The sequence below is a fragment of the Lycium barbarum genome, chromosome 4, assembly GCF_019175385.1.
Source record: "Lycium barbarum isolate Lr01 chromosome 4, ASM1917538v2, whole genome shotgun sequence".
NCBI classification, from domain to species: Eukaryota; Viridiplantae; Streptophyta; class Magnoliopsida; order Solanales; family Solanaceae; genus Lycium; species Lycium barbarum.
The window spans coordinates 142,288,203-142,302,956 of record NC_083340.1 but is presented as its reverse complement, the minus strand read 5'-3'; the positions used below and the strand labels follow the sequence as shown (position 1 = coordinate 142,302,956).

The following is a 14,754-nucleotide window of genomic DNA, read 5'->3' as shown; positions in this document are numbered from 1 at the left end:
GTTTGAGAAAAGCCAACTTCATTATATTCACAACAATAGATGTTGATGTTGGGACTACATAGACAGAAACATTTTTTTTGTGATCTATCCCCGAGGGATCAATAGAGGTTTCTACTAAACTGATCTCTTATCAATCCCATAATTGTACTTAAACTAGGGGATTACAGTAATGTTGATATTAGATAAAACTTAGTGCTAAAATAGTTTAGCCCTGTTTGAAGGAGTTTTGCCTAGCTGTTTTCAGAATGGTCTTGTCAGCTACAATAAAATATGCCATGCCAGCAGCAGTGGAGACAATAAGAGCTTTAGCAGTTGGATTGAGATTGGCTCTTGCCCAAGGTACCATCTTCCCACAAGCAAACTGTATATTTCATCAACATTAGAACACATGAATATTGTGTGTGTTTGGTAAGACGAAAAATAACTTATTTTCTGGTGTTCGGCAAACATTTCCCACCAAAAGCGTAAAGAAGCTTTACTTTTGGGCGAAAGTCATTTTCCTTCAAAATTATCTGAACTCTTAATTTTATCTAACTACATTAAATAACACTTAGACGTTATTATCAATCTTTAATATGCCAACGTACAAAGCACACCCTAATTCTTGAAAAATATTGAAATAGATGTTATAACTTACAGTTGGAATGGCAGTAGCAACTGATGCAACAACTGCTGCTTTTGCTCCTGCAACTACTCCTTCTGCATTATACACAATCAATTAAAAAACATTCATCAGATCATCAAGTTAATAGAAAAATCAAGGTTTTTTTTAGGTACAAGCAAAGAAAGGCAAAGTACCATGAGAGCAACGTTTAGCCATGGCTAATTTTTGGTCCACTGATGCCAAACTCACATTCTTTGCTGCCATTTTTGTTTTGTATCAAAAAATACTTAATTTTAACTTAGGAAGAAGATAGGACAGTAAATATATGATGCTTTGCAAGAATTGATGAGTTTGTGAGTGAAGTAAGAATGGATATTTATAGGCATTTCAATTTTCAGGAGTTGGAGTTTGGACAAAAGAGTTTGATGGTTTTGGATAATTTCCAACGTCCCAGTCACTTGTTTTTGTTTTACGTTTTTGTTTTACACTTGTACTATGTATTGCACACTGGGATATTTCAGTTTTGCTAATAGTATATATAGTATTATAAGTAGTAGTTTATTCACATGTTACCAGGTTTTGTTGTGGTCGGTTTATTAGATTTGTTTGTCGGTACATGAACTTGACTCAATTATCTGGATCTATGGTTTTAAGAATTAATTTTATTTCAAAAAACATAAACATTTTACTAGTTCGACCCTCATATCCTGTCACATAAATTGGAACAAATGAAATTGTATGAAAAATGATTTTTAGCTAGTGGTCGAACCATAATTTTTATTAATTGAATTTAAAATATAAAAAGTAAACATACGAAGAAGCCAACCAAAGAAGACTCTACATCAACTATATATGCATAAAAGATAATTTAACCTTATATATATATAAATAATTTTCTAATGAATAGGATTTTAATTAATCCCTAACGCTTCCTAATTTCGCTCCAGCTTTCAATCATAAATGAGAAACATTATTTCTCCCTTTCAATAAAACACTAAAAACAACTATTAAATCAAAATAATTATCTCATAAAAAATATTTTATTAAAAAAAATGACTTCAGTCATATCAAACGCAAGCATCTATGATCAAGGATATAAAATGGTCCCATAGTTTTGAGGGTGAGAGAACCCAGTGGTTTTGGAAACTCACTTTGAAGAGCCAAAAGCAATGGGTAAAACGCCGGTCATCTATTAAGCCAAAAGATTAGAGGCCTAAAGTCATATATACTTCACGGAGAGGTCTTAATTTTTTTTTTTTTTAAAGAAAAGATCGTAATATATATTTTTATTTAAAGACTATCTTTTTAGCTTTTTAGATGCGAAATCATTAATTACTGTTTTATAATCGTCAAGAACAATGTAAAGTTGTTAACAATTTTTTCAAATCAATTTATTCTTAAAAAAAAATCAACTGTGACAATATAGCTAATCAATCACGTGACTTAAAAACTTCTTCGTGTTTTATATAAAAATTGTGTACTCCCTCTGTCTCAATTTATGTGAGAATTTGAATTTCGAGAGTCAAACTTCCTTATTTTTATCATGAATTCGTACATACAATCTTTAAATTTTCTTAAAAACAATTTACATAGTTGAAACTACGTAAAAATAATATAAATCACAATAATTTTTAAAGCAAATTAACTATAAAACTTAATAAAAAATGGGGCCCAAAAAAATGGGGGCCCAAAAGCCATTGCCTTAGTGGCTTTGGCCTTGAGCCGGCCTTGCTGTTCAGCCTATCAGCCTTTTAACACCTGTTCAAAATCCAGGACTCTCATCATTTCCTCAATTTTGATTATATAATGTTGGGTAAGGAGAAATATTTTTCAGGAAATTTTCTCTTGAAAATTAAATGTTTACTTTATGAAAATACTTCAAAACAATATTTTATAATATTTGTAAAATAGTATAAGTCTGCTTGTAGCATTCATGAGCTGCTATTTGAAGAGAACATTCAATCCTTTTTTGCTATCAAATTTGCCTTGACGGCTCAAATCATTATATCAGTAAATATAGATGAAAGCTTCCAAAATGTAGCTTCATTTTCTAATGGCAAGTAGAATCGTTAAATAAAATATGCATATTCATTTTTCAACCTCTATTTATTTTATTGTTAAAAAAAAAAAGTACATAGAATGGGAATCGAAATGATGAACCAATATAAGTTACTCCCCCGGTCTTAATTTGTACTTCATATTTTCTTTTTAAGTTTATCTCAAAAAAATGTTACTTATATTTTTATTTATAAGCAGTTTAATTTTAAATTCCATATTTCATCTTTAACTAGTCTCTCTGCACGTACATTGCACATGTATGACTAATTACTTTAGGTTGATTGCTCTTTTCTGCAGGAATTATTGTTCAAACATCGCTTTTTTTTAATCTTGTCATCTAATGATTGAAATCTATTAATCATACTTTAAAAGTTATGCAGTCACTAATAATTCATTGAAGTTTTCAACCCAATACTATTTGTTATGCAGTCATTAACAATTCATTGAAGTTTTCAACCCAATAATTAATAGTAAGGATAAAACAATTATGGAATGGTAAATTATCTCTTGGTTTCTAAACTGTACAAATAAAACCGAACATCGATTTTTAATATAAAGGACAAGCAAATATAGACAAGGGAGTAACATCGGAACCAAACGCCTGTTTATTAATGCGAAATTTGACATTGGGATATTTATTTATTTATTGTAATATTGGTAACTAAACAACCCTTAATTAGCTTATCCCAAATATACGCATTCTAGAGAAATGTGACTCTTCTTTTCCTTGTTCCCCCTCCTTTTTTTTGTAGTTCTGAAGCTATATAATAGGATCAATTAGCACCATAGAGATGACGTCTTTCAAGTTATTTTTGGAAAAAGTATAAGCATCTTCATCTTTATATATGAACTCCACCGCTCTTGTCTGATTGATTATAGTCATGAGCAAGATTCTTGGTATAACGGTTGTGAGGTTGAGGTATTCTTGATTCAAATCCTTCCAATGATTCTCTATTATTTTCCTTATCTCTATGTGTGCTTCTTTGTGACACCATATTCATTCATATAACATTCAATAGCAGAAGCTACATCTCCTCTTTCCTGTTCATGCTGCATCCGCAATATAAATAAACAAACGAAATAAAAGACAAAATTAATTACTTCATGTATATGAGATCATATATATCCTAATACTTGAGCTACTACTTGTACAATAACTTTTGTCCAACTTAGGAGGGAAAAACATATATTCGAGGATTGCACTAAAACAATCATTTCTTTCATTTTGTGTGCTGAAAGTGTAGTACGGTTGATAGGTTCATCCCAGTGGCGGATTCAAGATTTTTAGTCAGGGGGTTTGAAAAAACAACAAAAGCTAAATATCAAAAATAATGTTGTCAATGGGAATCAAACCTAGGATGCAATGACAATTTTGAACACCCTGGACCGCTTGACCTAACCTTTTGCATTTATTCAGGGTGTTCAAAAGTTAATATATGTACATAAACACAGAAAATTTACCCTACATATAGAGCATATTTTCCATCATGTCGGGTGAACACCCTCGACATGCTCTAAATCCGCCCCCGGTTCATCCCCGTATAGGTGATATGCTCGTTTCTACACATGCCAACTTATCTAAGACCAAGTCAAAGAAATTAACGACCAACAGCAGGTAACTATTAATAGCAAGTCTATATATACGGTAATCTAGAAAATAAAGTGAAAAACATACTGTAACAGGTTAACATATACACTGCTAGCATAGAGAATATTCACATACGGGGGCGGAGCCAGGTGAGAGCAAGGGGATTCGTCCGAACCCTTCCGACCAAAAGTTATATTATATATACAATGTTAAATTTATTTTTATGTATATATAGTAGATGTTGAATCCCCTTGGCTTGTTCGTGCGTTTAACTTTTCATATTTTGAACCCCGTAAGTGAAAATTTTGGTTCCTCCACTGGCTCCGCCAGTTTCACATAACTATCAGTGCAAATAAATCAAATCCAAAAAATTATACAATATGTATACACTATATACCTCATGTGACAAAAGATCATTGAGTAATCTTGCAATGATACAGGAAGCAACAAGTATCGGAGGTTCAGTTGCTATCCAATCAAATGCATCCTTTGTTGCTACCTCTCCCATGCCTAACCAACAAGTAGTTGCAAGCAATTGGTAACCGCTTGATGGAATTCCGTTCTTCACATAATGCTCTATTGTTGGCACTTTCTTCCCGTGATACCATTGTGCCTCTTGGAAGTAAGACCTCAACACCTTTTTCATCTAAAATAAATAAATAATTAGTAAAAGCTGCTATTAAATAATTCTCCGAAATTAGAAGGAAATGAGCTTATATGGCGCGACATGATTGATGAATAGGAATAACATGATGTGTAGCGTACACAGGTATACTAGTAATTAGCTAAAGCAATTAGGTCGCTAATCGGAGGCGTATCTAGATTTAATGTTTATGGGTTCCTACAATGACCTCAAGCTGGATTTATAAACAAATATTTATAAATATGTGGTAGAATTTTTAATATATATACAGTATGTTGGGTAAATATTACTCGATTCACGTTAACCTGTAATTGGGCTTCTAGATCAGCCCGTGGGTAGGTTAGTTGTTGGTTTTTAAGTTTTGTCCTTCGCCTAATACTCCGAGGTTCTGGGTTCAAATCGCAGCTCAGTAAAAAAAAAAAAAAAAAAAAGAAGAAGAAATTTCGCAAGGCAAAATTCTGAAGCCCAAAATTGAAACTCTGCCCGAATCATGCAAAATTCTGCCGTGCGAATTTTTATTTTATTTTTTTACTGAACGGGGGTTCCAACCCAAAACCAAGAGGTTCTAACGAAGGGATTTTTTTTTTAAAAACCACCAATTTAATGGGCAAAAATTAAAGACCACCCCAAAATAAGGGCATTCCTGTGAATTGCCCGTAAAAAAACATGTGGAGTTCGTTAGGGAGTTAGCAGAGGTTAGAAACACCGTATATAACACTGTGACATTGGATTGTAGATTCATTACATTGAATGTTGGGATACTTACGTAAATATACCCTTTGACCATTTAGTTTATCAAACATGGTCGAAGTATACACTATCTATGCACTTCAGATGAATAGGTGGTGCATAAGTATGTATAGGTATATATGTATATTATATTTATAGGTATGTATATTATATGTATATTTAGTATAAACTATACACTATTTATACAATGTGTACATATTTTCTAAGCTAGATGATCGAAGTAGACACTGCCTATACACTTCGATTGTATAGGTAGTGTATAAGTATGTATAGTCGTATATGTATAGATATGTATATTTAGTGTAAACTATAGACTATCTATGCATTGTGCACCTATTGTAAACTAGATAGCCGTATGGTATTTGGCTGTAATTTTCTTTTTCCTCTTTATCCTAATCTATTATCTCCTCTTGTTTCATTCTGTTCTTAGGAATTGTGGCATTCTCAATTCAAGTAATTGTTTCCTACTTTATTTATACGTACCTCAGTTATGGAATAGTCGACTAGAAATGACTTGTTTTCTTGTGCCAACTCTTTCTCAACTTCATTGTAAACATCTAGAAGACCACGGTAAATAATCTTCAGATATGGTGGTAACTGTTCTGAAGCATCAACATTCCACCTACATATATGACAAACATAAAATTCAGTCAAATTGTACTTTACTGTGTAAAAGAGCAATTATAAAATTTTCTTTTAAATTCTGAAATATAAAAATGTTGTAAGCTATCAATATGACCAAAAAGAGAAGAAGAAAGAATTACCTTTCAATTGCCTCTGTGAGGAGAGTAAGTTCATCCAGTGTTCCATAGATATCATATGTGTCATCCAAAATAGAAATGAAGCATAAAACTTCTGTTAATATTTTCCTCGCAACTCCGTACTGAGGTTCAAAGTAGACACCTAAACTCCAGAAGTATAACTCAACCAATTTGTCTCTTGCATAAGGTAATCCCTTCACCATTTCAAGTTCTTTCCACCACCTAATATTATCAAATCGTAACAACAAATTGTGTGTATATTCTTGAGTAGGCGTGCGTTGGACGATGTTTGATTTAAATTGAAAAAAGAAAAGAATATCGTCTAAGGGGAAATTTTCGAAAAGCCCAACATAGAATATTACGCCACGATATACAATATTATACAACATTATACTGAGGGGAAGCATTATACATAACGCAATCTTGTATAAAAGTGTATAATAATGTATAAAAGGTGTTTATACACAAATATGAGCTAAACGGGGAAACAAACTCAAAATAAAGACTACGTGGCTTAAATATTTTCTCGTAGTAGACATAGAGCATATTTTCCATCAAGAAAGTTGGAGGATAATATAAATTTGGGAGTAAATGTTGTGTTTGAAAATAAGTTTTATTTTGAAAAAAAAAGAAGTGAAGATTAAATGCATGCGCGCGACTCTACGAGTAAAAACCATTATTTAACTTGATATACTTCTAAAATAAGTTTTTTAAATAATTCACTAGTATTTCGGAAACTACAGAAGTTCAATATTTGAACTTTGGTGTTGTAATGTTAAAGTGTATTATATAGGTGAATTCAGTTACCTTGTGATATCACATAGCTCCTTTTTATGCAACCTTTGCAAGATGTTAAAGTCCAGTTTGGCAAAGTTTAGTAACACTTCATTGTGTGATTCATTTTCTTGGTAAAATGATACGTATTTCCTTGTTTCTACCCTCACCATACCATCTTTAATTGGAAACTTCAGTGCGTTACTGACTTGTTGTGCAAGGGAGTTGCTCAATTTAGGCAAAATTACTTTTAACTGAGTGATGGTGAAATTCAGTGCTTCATCCAGAATTTCTTCGCCGTGTACCCTGAATTGTGCTGCCTCATATAAGCTCAACATTCCATGCACGTCTTTAACCAATTCTTTGTTGAAGTTTCCTTGGTCGTCAGTGAACTTCCTAAAAGCATCTGCTTCAAATATTATCCATAAGAGAGCAAGGAAAAAAAAAGTTCTGGATCGATGAGCAAACAAGTTTGAATAATTGTGGTGGATTTAAAGCTTTAGATCGTATTTCAAATTGACATTTACTTCCTATTATCATATGTTGCTCGGACTCTTCAAAAATGCAATGTTGAATCCTTAAAAAATAATTCATTTTTTGAGGATCCGACATGAGTGCGATAATATTTTTGGTGAGTCCGAGCAACATAGCTATTATCTTCAAAGTAGTGTCTGAGCATTGTAGAGATACACATATTATCTTTTTATAATATTAAATATTGTTTACACACATATATATATATATATATATATATATATATATATATATATATATATATATATATATATATATATATATATTTTTATAAGATTTCTTACGAGCTAATTTGGTTTATATATAGGGAAAAGGACATATATGACTGGTCGGCCATAAATAATCCCACCCTCTAACTTAAATTTTCCCAAACCCAAAGTATAGCAATTAAACAAATCCCATCCATTAGCCAAAATTTAAATAAGATAATTTTCAAATAAAAATCCAAACACAAAAATGTTTGAGGCATTTTTTATATATAATATGTGTCATTTGTGTATAAAATATGTATCAGTACCTATCTGTAATGTATAGAAACTGTATAAAATATGAATCACTAAGGTATGTATCATTTTTATATATAATTTGTATCAGTTGTGTATATAATGTGTATCAGCACAGTGCAACTGCCTTGTATAGAATAGAAAATTGTATCATTTTTGTATATAATATGTATCATTTTTGCATAGAAAGTGTATATATAATTCCAGCATGTATATATAAACTGTATCAGTCTTGTATATAAAGTGTACCATACGTATAAAAAATGTATTATAGAAACCGTATCATTGTGGTATATAATATGTATCACTATTGTATATGTAAAAAAAAATATCATATCATTATTGTATAATAAATGTATAATTAACGTATAATTTATGTATAATAAATGTAGGATTAATTCTAGCATATGTATATAAACTGTATAATTCTTGTATATAAAGTGTATATGTAATCCCAACATATGTATATATGTTGTAGAAGCCCTTTAGTGGCGATGTAAGTCGCCACAATTTTGTTTTTTTTTTAAAGTGCCCGGGTTGTTGAGCCGGCCAGCCTTGGCATTATTTTGGGTCGACCGGCCATTTTTTGGCATTAATTTGGGCCGACCGGACACCTAGTGCGATTAAGCCCAAACAGTGGTTAAATGTGGAATTAGTTTGTCTGAGTGGACACACAGTGTCCTTTCCCTTATATATAAGCCAAAATCAGCTCAACTTTTAGATCGACTGTATTGGGCGTGTCCAAATCATGAGTTAGATTAATAAATGAGCGAGTCATTAAAAATTTCAACGGATTAGACAGATCACATTTTCATGGACTAATTTTGTCATCCCTTAATGGACGTCTATACTTACCACATGAGGCATAATAACCTTGTTGCCTGAGTAATCGAAAGCATAGAGCAATAGCATGTAGGTCACTTCCATCAACTTCACCAATCCATTCTTCATAACGGGTGTACATGTAACTCAATGATTCATCAATCTCACGTTCAAACTGATAAGCTACGCCAAGACATTGGATTGTGTTGATCAGATCAAGATTTTGCAAAGATTTTGAAGGAGCCATCTCTAGCATCTTTCTCACTTCTTGTTTTAGGTCTTCATGCTGCTTCTCTTCCCCCTTATTGGCTCCCTATTTGGCAATACGTTACTATATTCTATATTCAAAAATTATATATGAATTTGTTCTGTATATTGATGGTATAAAAATATTTATTTACCGGAAGATTAGCATACACAAGAAAATGGTCTCCCCAAACAGTAGGATGATGCTTGCCTGAACGACGTGTAATAACCTCATCAGCCGCAGTATTTTGTGTGCACAACTCCATTTTTCAGCTTCTCCTCTCAAAGGAGTTACAAAACTGTTTGGTAAAGGAAATGAACCAAAATTTGAACAAATATGAGTTAGTGCGATAATGAACTCAAACGACGAAGTTATGGGCAGCCAAAATTTAAAGTTTATGGATTCTAAACTTGCCATTGAACTCATAATCATCATAGTACTAGGTACGTACACTAAAAAAAAAAAAGGTAATTTGTGGAGGTCGAAAGTTGCAATTCACGGAGGTTTTAGCCTCTTTTAGCAACTAGCGGAAGCTAAAAGTTCTTCGAATTGCAACTTTCAACCTCCACAAATTACCCATTTTTTGTAGTGATAATTAAAATATTTATACATATTTATGGAGTAATTTTTTTAATACAAATACAAAATCTAAACAAAAGTTATTGATTTCGTCCGAACCTTAACTAATATTCTCCCTCCGCTACTGTGGTCAGCATCAGAGGCGGATCCAGGATTTAAATTTTATGAGTTCAATATTAAGATTTTTAGCATTGAACCCATTATATTTTTAAAGTTAGGGGTTCATATCTACTATTTATTGTAATTTTAATAATTTTTTACATATAAATTTAGACTCCGCACCGAAAGTTTGAGGTTCAATCGAACCCCAACCTTCTATGCTTAGATACGCCTCTGGTCAGCAACCCTCAAAAGTTCCATTAACTCTTTTTTAGATGATCTAGAAATCGCCTGCCTAGGGTCATTGACTAATTAATAGGATTATCCCCTATATATTTTTCTCTATATATGGAATTTTGAACAGACTCCATACTTACCCTCTAGTAACATTTTATGAAGAAAAATAAATAGTACCCCACCTATAAATTAAGCTAATTCTCTGCAAAACTAAACGGTTACATGAATTGATCTCAATCAAAAAAAAAATAAAAAAAATAGGGCATACCTTAAATTGATCTTGGCTCTAGTACTGCCAAGTTGCAAAGTAAATATTTCTTTAACGTACCAATACACTGAAGCATGACTTGATTCCTATTTATAATGCTTTAGAAAAGGTGGAGGAAGTACTGGTGTTGATTTAGAGTTTTATGGATGCATGATACCTTTGATATATCATTTCATGGATAGGGATCCTTTTCATTTCTCATCTCCATTCCTTCAAATTCCTATTTGGATGAGAGACACGTGATCATAGTTAAGAATTAAAGGTTGGAATCTAATTACCGGAATCAAGGTCCTGATCTTGGTTGTGAATGTCGACTGGGGATGATGTTGAATAGTATAATGGTGGGTGGGTAGTAGCTAATGGTGATGGTGGTTGGCATAGAGGTTGATGGTGGTGACGGTGGATAGTTGTGGGGAATGACAGTGATAACTAATGGTGGTAGTGAATAATGACTGTCACACCCCTTTTTGGGCCCCGCGCAATAAACGCACAAGTTTTTTATTTATTTAAGGGTTTTTCCATTTGAAGTGACGGTTTTGAATAGGGATTATTTATTTACAGAATCGTCACTTGGAATTGAGTTCTGGTGTTCCAAGTCACCTTATTGAATCCCTAATCAAAAGAAAATGACTCTTTATTTTTTTGGTCTACGAAAACAAAAGACCAGGTAAGGAATTTTGTTGACCGGGGAGAAGGTGTTAGGCATTCTCCGAATCCTGTGGTTCTAGCACGGTCACTTTTATCGGTTTATACTTGGTTATAATTAATTCTCTGATAAAACGCATCTATATTGTTTAAACTTAGGAGCGTGCCTGCATACAAGGTCTTTTATTAATTATTTATTAGAGTGTCAAGGAGAAAGGTAGCCGACATGACTTTTCTTTAATTATATGCATTTAACCAAGGAACGAGTCTATCCACATGGTCAACATAATTATTATTAGGGTGTCAAGGAACGGGATGGTCCACATGACCTTTCTTTGATTATATGCATTTAACCAAGGAATGAGTCTGTCCACATGGTCAACACAATTATTATTAGAGTGTCAAGGAACGGGATGGTTCACATGACTTTTATGAGCGAGTCATTATCTGAATTTAGCTTGGAAGTACTAGTCTGCATTCGCGATTGGATTAGATCGGAACGACACAACCAAAACTCAGAAGTGGTGGAAGGCGAAGAGGAAGAGATTGAAGATCTGATACCAAGTGGAATAGACCAAATGAAAAACTTTAAAGATATCTCAATGACCGAATATAATATTGCGGATATTAGCCAAATGATTGACACTGTTTGATTTTATTCTTTGTACTACTTTTTTGCAACTCATGTATTATTTGCAAGTTAAAAAAAAACTACAACTTGCAAATAAATGTTATCCATGAATGAATAAAATATATGGCTCATTGAGCTTTCTTCTATTTACTCGTGTTCATATTTTTACTTATATTAAGTTAGGAATATATCTAAAATATACTTATAATATACATCTACTTAAATTAAAAAATAGAAATTTATATATTTGGAAAATAACTTAAGTTATAATATATATATATATATATATAAGTAGTTAAGCAAATAAGTTAAGTTTCTTCTAAGTTTATAACTTTCTATTTTATAACTTAAGTATATTTATATTATAAGTATATTTTAGGTATATCTAGTATAAATATACTTAGTTATAAATAGAAAGTTATAACTTAATATATATATATATATATATATATTCATATATGTTGTTAGCTAGTAAATATATAAACTTTAGTTATAAACTTATATAACATATATAAATATACCTACAATATACTAAGAAATACTATAATATACATATACTATATAAAAAATTAAAAAAAAAAGATTTTTTTTTATGTTTAAAACCGGCCGGTTCCGGTTTCCAATTTTGAAACCGGTTAACTGGAACCGGTTAATCGGTAACTAATGGTCGGTTCCGATTTTTTGACCAGAAATCAGTTGGTTTTCTAACCGGTTGCCTGTCCGATCCGGTTTCAACCGGTTAACGGGCTTACTTCCACATGCTTATATATTCAAGACCCATCTTAAAAGAAAAGGTGAATTAGTAAAAACTTTTATTATTCTTTTAAATGCCACAGTGCTCTAAATCAATAAAGCTTAAAAAAAAAAATCCTCTTCCTTGTTATCCCAGACGCCAAAATCCATATTGTTTTCCATTTCATTTACCTGATTCAAACTTCTTTTTAGTTCATAATTAAATCTCTAATCCATATTATTACACAAATGAGTGCAATTAATTTATTTAGACACCAAGCAAGATAAAACTGAAAAGGAAAAGAAGAGAACAAAAAAAAAAAAAAACGTCAATGGCAAGCCCACCCTCAACAATTTTTTTTTTTTTTTTTAAAACTAAAATTCCACATAGCCTCATTCTTCAGCAATACCTCCATCAATGTTAAGTCATTTTTTCACCAACTTCATAAATTTACCCATTGATAGAAGAAGACATATCCAAGAAATAAGATATCACTTCAGTAATGAACTAAACATAAAATAAACAAATCCACCCATATATCTTGGATTCACGAAAGGAAAAAAATAAGTAAAACCAAATACTAATTCTAGAGCAAACAAAAGACTAATGAAATTAAACAAAAAAGTACTCCTTCTATCCCAAAAAGATTGTCCTCTTTCTATATTTAGAAATAATTTAACTTTATGAGATGGTTTATAGCTGCACAAATATCTAAGGCTTGTTTTGAACCACACATTTTAAAAATATTTCTTTATTTTTTAAACTTTGTGCCAAGTCAAAAGAGGACAATTTTTTTTTGGACGGATCACAATGCAAGTACTAGAACTCTTGAAATAGAGGAAGAACCTACCGACCGATTTCGAGAGCAGCTACAGTTCTACAATTTCCAGTTGACCGAGAAAGATCACACTTGTCAGAGACTTTTTTCCTAATTTCAAGAAATACAGATCTATTCTCCCCCCCTCACCTGAAGCCCTCGCAAACCTTTCATCCCCGCTATCTAGCTTTCCCGTAGTCCAAAGCTAATTCAATCGTATCTGCTGAGGAAAAAACCTCGGAGGGAGTATTATAATAAACTACTCATGAACAGCCAAAAGAGTTAAAGAGGAAAAGAGTGCATTAATATGAGAGAGATTTTACCGTTGCATTTTTTAGTAGTAGTAAATGAAAGTGGCGGCTGAGTGTAGTTTTTTAAGGTCTAGGTGTAGTGTGTCCGCCTTTTTTTAAGGGTTATGTCCAATTATATAATATGTATATGTAGTGTGTGAAAAATGATAGAAAAGGTTTTTGGGTCTATAGACTTTGAAATAGTGCAGATGGATTTTTATAATGTAAATGGAATATTTGTTTTTTTGTTCTTTGGTTGTTATTTTAAGAGAAAATATATATAAAAAGGGTGCATGTGGTATGTGTATGTAGGTGAGCTATTAAAATTGAGTGGTTCCCACCCTGTTTCTTTTATCCACTCGTATGTGTGTATACGCAATTGTGTGATATGCAAGTGTGTGAAATGACATATAATTAACAAGTGAGAACATAAAATATACTACTCCTATTAAATTAAATATGGTAAGGTTAAACTATGTAGTTACTCTATATTTAACAACTTTTAACTTGGAAGTTAAACTAAAAACAAATAAAACATATTTTTGGACATTTTCTTTCTTTTAAAACACTAAATTTGTACTCTAAAAATAGTGAATATTTTTGTTCTTTTGAGTTCCGCAAATAAACCTACTAAATAAAAAATAGAGAGTAAAATCGACTCATCAAAGCTAAAATTAAAAGAAATATTTAGATACTAAAATGTGAAACACCCTGGGGAGGGTCAAAAATCACGTGTCTACAATGACGGCAGTTTACGATATATAACGTGGAGACTAATGATAATGATTGATGGTTGGGGTGATGATTGTCAATGGTGGCTAGTGGTGGTGACAACTAATTATATAGCGATTGGTAGTGTGATGGTGGTTGTGGTTGAGGATGGTGGTTAGTGGTGGTGGGTGGTGGCACGTATTTGATAATGGTAGGAGGAAATGGCGGTAGTTGATAATGGTGGACCATGACGGTAAAGATAAATGGATGGAATTGGTGAACTACCATTTTTGTGCAAATCTTAAAATAGTATCTTAATGATATTAAGATTTTGTTACAAATCTTATTCATTTATATCTATCCAGACTCATTAAGTGGTTATAACATAAGAAAAATAAACGCACTTAATGATTAATAGATAAAATGGAGCATAGTTTAAATTCTTTTACTTTGCCTTATT

The 14,754-nt window shown here is 32.0% G+C and overlaps 2 protein-coding genes across 2 annotated transcripts; both read right to left on the bottom strand.

The window, feature by feature from the left end:
* Window position 1: 1 nt before the first annotated feature.
* On the bottom strand, window positions 2-958 carry LOC132636739 (early nodulin-93-like). The gene is made up of 3 exons (XM_060353749.1): window positions 799-958; window positions 638-699; window positions 2-361 (listed from the first exon to the last, which is right to left on the bottom strand). Exons 1-3 carry the CDS (start codon window positions 866-868, stop codon window positions 206-208), a joined length of 288 nt encoding a protein of 95 aa, XP_060209732.1. The 5' UTR covers window positions 869-958; the 3' UTR covers window positions 2-205.
* A 2,232-nt stretch (window positions 959-3,190) lies between these two features.
* LOC132636736 (terpene synthase 17-like) lies at window positions 3,191-13,711 on the bottom strand. Its single transcript, XM_060353740.1, is given in 9 exon segments — window positions 3,191-3,646; window positions 3,649-3,712; window positions 4,648-4,896; window positions 6,127-6,265; window positions 6,408-6,626; window positions 7,212-7,584; window positions 9,071-9,350; window positions 9,439-9,582; window positions 13,327-13,711. Coding segments are annotated over 8 exon segments (1,659 nt in total). The 5' UTR covers window positions 9,550-9,582; window positions 13,327-13,711; the 3' UTR covers window positions 3,191-3,422.
* Between the last annotated feature and the right edge of the window lie 1,043 nt (window positions 13,712-14,754).